The 4,476-nt window shown below is 44.3% G+C and overlaps 1 protein-coding gene across 1 annotated transcript; it reads right to left on the bottom strand.

Moving 5' to 3' along the window:
* Nucleotides 1–577: 577 nt before the first annotated feature.
* Nucleotides 578–4,340, bottom strand: nudt17 (nudix (nucleoside diphosphate linked moiety X)-type motif 17; the record flags this gene model as incomplete). The annotated part of the gene is made up of 5 exons (XM_063878197.1): nt 578–1,092; nt 1,361–1,485; nt 1,652–1,750; nt 4,094–4,186; nt 4,290–4,340. Coding segments are annotated over 5 exons (534 nt in total), but the record flags the coding sequence as incomplete, so codon positions are not given.
* Between the last annotated feature and the right edge of the window lie 136 nt (nt 4,341–4,476).

Genomic DNA, 4,476 nt, shown 5'->3' with positions numbered 1-4,476 from the left:
CAAATTCACACCTCCAGCCAACACACTGACACACAGGACCACAACTTAAAATGACTCAGAACGTACAAAATAAAAAACGAACTAATGGACCAAAACATGCTCTCAAAATAACAGCTGTTTACAGTGTCACATCAGTGTCAATCTCAATTAAAGAAAATACCCGAGATCTCTAAATAAGCTCCTCAGGAGGGTGTCCTTTAGACCCGTCCCTCCCGCCCTGTGGAACACCCTCAACACATCATCCAGAGGAGACGGCACCCCCTGCAGCGATGGCGCTCCGAGGGGCAGATAGAAACCCTCAAAAAAACAAACAAGTGTGCGGAACAGTTCCAGTCTGTTTCATAAGTCCTATTACATCAAATGTGCAGCAGCACTAAACGCATCCTAACGTGACTCAAAAAACAACGGGAACAAACTGGTGTCTTCATTTCACAAACAGTTCTAATAAATGCACATCAGCTTATCACCACGTTCAGGTTCCTACACCGCAGTTAGCTTCGCCGCTGTTAGCTTCGCCGCAGTTAGCTTCGCCGCTGTTAGCTTCGCCGCAGCACAAAGGGTAAATAAAAAGCAGAGATTCATTTGAAGTGTTTTTTTATTGAAAAATAAAAGGTGTTTTTTAGGACTGGGAAAATTAATCAATGCCAACAACTATTTTACCGTCCGTCGCTCACTGGCTCTGAAAACACCATCAGGGTAACTATGGGTCACAGGAGGGGCGTCATCACGCGTCTCAACCAAGGAGAGCATTTAGGGCTGGATTACTCACGCTGCACTCACAACGTCATACAAACAAGAACAATGCAGCGCCTGTTCGCCGTGGCAAGGACAGTCTGTGGTTTGGGGATAAGTTATGGACTCTCGATGGGCGGTCTGTTTGCATCCCCGCTGAGATTTGAGCACGCCCACTTCTGCAGGACGAGAAGTCAGGGGTCAGAAGTCTCCAGGCTCCTGAGCCACAACTTCAGGGCGAACATGGTCCCCGTGCTGACCCGCTCCACGTCCGGGCCGCTGACCGGCGCCCGGCTGAGGAAAACCTCCAGAGGCAGCGAGGAGTCACTCAGAGCGCCATCTGCAGAGACCTGAGACACACTGCACCACACACACATTCATTATGACATTAATCACACATTCTGTTTTGTAAGCTTTTAGGTTTTTTTATGAAATATATTTTTTTTAGACATTTTTGAGCTTTTCTTGTAAATGTTACAATTTGAGAGAACACTGAAGTGTGCTTCTGGTGATCACGTATAAAAATGATGTGAACTATACACATAATGTACAATGGGTGTCCGAAAGATTTACTTCATTAATGTTTCACTGAAACAAAAACACAAGTCCTGTTTTCAGGAGCTGTCACCTGACGCTGCGCTGCAGGACGGGAGCTGGATTCTCTCCGTCCTGGTGGGAAACCATGGCGCTGATCAGCCGGCGGTCGGCCCACAGACAGGCACTGACCTCCGCCGGAGACGGACTCAGAGACGCCTGCAGGGTAACAAACACACGTCAGATGTCACACACACCAAAAACCACAGGACAAAACCGGTCAACGCCTCCTGCGTGACTTGCACATTAGTCTTCCACAGTTTTTGTTCTACTGTTTCTTCTTCTTGCACTTTTTTATTGTTCTTTAAAATGAGCTATTACACACCTGCAGCTCCAGGTGAGAGAGGGGCGAGTGCAGCAGCAGGAAGACCACGATGTGATGTCTCTGAGGAAGACCTCTGGACAGCAGGGCGGGAAACACCGACTGACCCAGAGAAAAACGGACCGATTATCAAAGCATTTTACCATTGAGACCTGTAGCGTCTCTACTTTAAAGAGTCCTCTCCTGCTGATGTTCAGGTGTATATCAGTATGTAGCGTCTCTACTTTAAAGAGTCCTCTCCTGCTGATGTTCAGGTGTATATCAGTATGTAGAGTCTCTACTTTAAAGAGTCCTCTCCTGCTGATGTTCAGGTGTATATCAGTATGTAGCGTCTATACTTTAAAGAGTCCTCTCCTGCTGATGTTCAGGTGTATATCAGTATGTAGAGTCTCTACTTTAAAGAGTCCTCTCCTGCTGATGTTCAGGTGTATATCAGTATGTAGAGTCTCTACTTTAAAGAGTCCTCTCCTGCTGATGTTCAGGTGTATATCAGTATGTAGTGTCTCTACTTTAAAGAGTCCTCTCCTGCTGATGTTCAGGTGTATATCAGTATGTAGAGTCTCTACTTTAAAGAGTCCTCTCCTGCTGATGTTCAGGTGTATTTCAGTATGTAGTGTCTCTACTTTAAAGAGTCCTCTCCTGCTGATGTTCAGGTGTATATCAGTATGTAGTGTCTCTACTTTAAAGAGTCCTCTCCTGCTGATGTTCAGGTGTATATCAGTATGTAGCGTCTCTACTTTAAAGAGTCCTCTCCTGCTGATGTTCAGGTGTATATCAGTATGTAGCGTCTCTACTTTAAAGAGTCCTCTCCTGCTGATGTTCAGGTGTATATCAGTATGTAGTGTCTCTACTTTAAAGAGTCCTCTCCTGCTGATGTTCAGGTGTATATCAGTATGTAGAGTCTCTACTTTAAAGAGTCCTCTCCTGCTGATGTTCAGGTGTATATCAGTATGTAGAGTCTCTACTTTAAAGAGTCCTCTCCTGCTGATGTTCAGGTGTATATCAGTATGTAGCGTCTCGACTTTAAAGAGTCCTCTCCTGCTGATGTTCAGGTGTATATCAGTATGTAGTGTCTCTACTTTAAAGAGTCCTCTCCTGCTGATGTTCAGGTGTATATCAGTATGTAGAGTCTCTACTTTAAAGAGTCCTCTCCTGCTGATGTTCAGGTGTATATCAGTATGTAGAGTCTCTACTTTAAAGAGTCCTCTCCTGCTGATGTTCAGGTGTATATCAGTATGTAGCGTCTCTACTTTAAAGAGTCCTCTCCTGCTGATGTTCAGGTGTATATCAGTATGTAGTGTCTCTACTTTAAAGAGTCCTCTCCTGCTGATGTTCAGGTGTATATCAGTATGTAGAGTCTCTACTTTAAAGAGTCCTCTCCTGCTGATGTTCAGGTGTATATCAGTATGTAGCGTCTCTACTTTAAAGAGTCCTCTCCTGCTGATGTTCAGGTGTATATCAGTATGTAGAGTCTCTACTTTAAAGAGTCCTCTCCTGCTGATGTTCAGGTGTATATCAGTATGTAGAGTCTCTACTTTAAAGAGTCCTCTCCTGCTGATGTTCAGGTGTATATCAGTATGTAGCGTCTCTACTTTAAAGAGTCCTCTCCTGCTGATGTTCAGGTGTATATCATTATGTAGTGTCTCTACTTTAAAGAGTCCTCTCCTGCTGATGTTCAGGTGTATATCTGTATGTAGAGTCTCTACTTTAAAGAGTCCTCTCCTGCTGATGTTCAGGTGTATATCAGTATGTAGAGTCTCTACTTTAAAGAGTCCTCTCCTGCTGATGTTCAGGTGTATATCAGTATGTAGCGTCTCTACTTTAAAGAGTCCTCTCCTGCTGATGTTCAGGTGTATATCAGTATGTAGAGTCTCTACTTTAAAGAGTCCTCTCCTGCTGATGTTCAGGTGTATATCAGTATGTAGTGTCTCTACTTCAAAGAGTCCTCTCCTGCTGATGTTCAGGTGTATATCAGTATGTAGAGTCTCTACTTTAAAGAGTCCTCTCCTGCTGATGTTCAGGTGTATATCAGTATGTAGTGTCTCTACTTCAAAGAGTCCTCTCCTGCTGATGTTCAGGTGTATATCAGTATGTAGTGTCTCTACTTTAAAGAGTCCTCTCCTGCTGATGTTCAGGTGTATATCAGTATGTAGCGTCTCTACTTTAAAGAGTCCTCTCCTGCTGATGTTCAGGTGTATATCAGTATGTAGTGTCTCTACTTTAAAGAGTCCTCTCCTGCTGATGTTCAGGTGTATATCAGTATGTAGTGTCTCTACTTTAAAGAGTCCTCTCCTGCTGATGTTCAGGTGTATATCAGTATGTAGAGTCTCTACTTTAAAGAGTCCTCTCCTGCTGGTGTTGCTCCCTGGGTCTGAAACCAGAGCCCAGTCTGCTCTGGTAAAGTAACTCAAAGGCCCCTCAAGTCTCTCCCTCTGCCTGCCTCACCTCCCAGAGTCCCAGGATGTTTGGAGAACCTTCCTCCGGCTCCAGCTTCAGCCCCGTTTCCTCCCGTAACTCCCTGAGACCGGCATCCAGCAGCTGCACACATTCATCCGACTGTAACTACACTTTGAATCAGGTGAAGAAGGAGAAACACTAAGCGGAAGTCATAAAAGATCATGTTCATAAAGATATGATTCACCGTCTCATCCGGATCGAGATGGCCTCCTATAACAAAATAAACCAGGAAATACGAGCGTTAAATTAAATAATGAGATGTGTGTGAAAGGGCTAACTGAAGTGCCGCACTATCAAGTGGAAGAGTTAAAATGTTGAGATACAATTTGAGATATCTTGACTTTTAATCCAAAACCCTGCTTCACCTACCT

Source organism: Eleginops maclovinus, chromosome 3 (genome assembly GCF_036324505.1).
Source record: "Eleginops maclovinus isolate JMC-PN-2008 ecotype Puerto Natales chromosome 3, JC_Emac_rtc_rv5, whole genome shotgun sequence".
Taxonomy (NCBI): Eukaryota; Metazoa; Chordata; class Actinopteri; order Perciformes; family Eleginopidae; genus Eleginops; species Eleginops maclovinus.
Note: the sequence above shows the minus strand (reverse complement) of the source record. Positions and strands in the feature narration are given on the sequence as shown.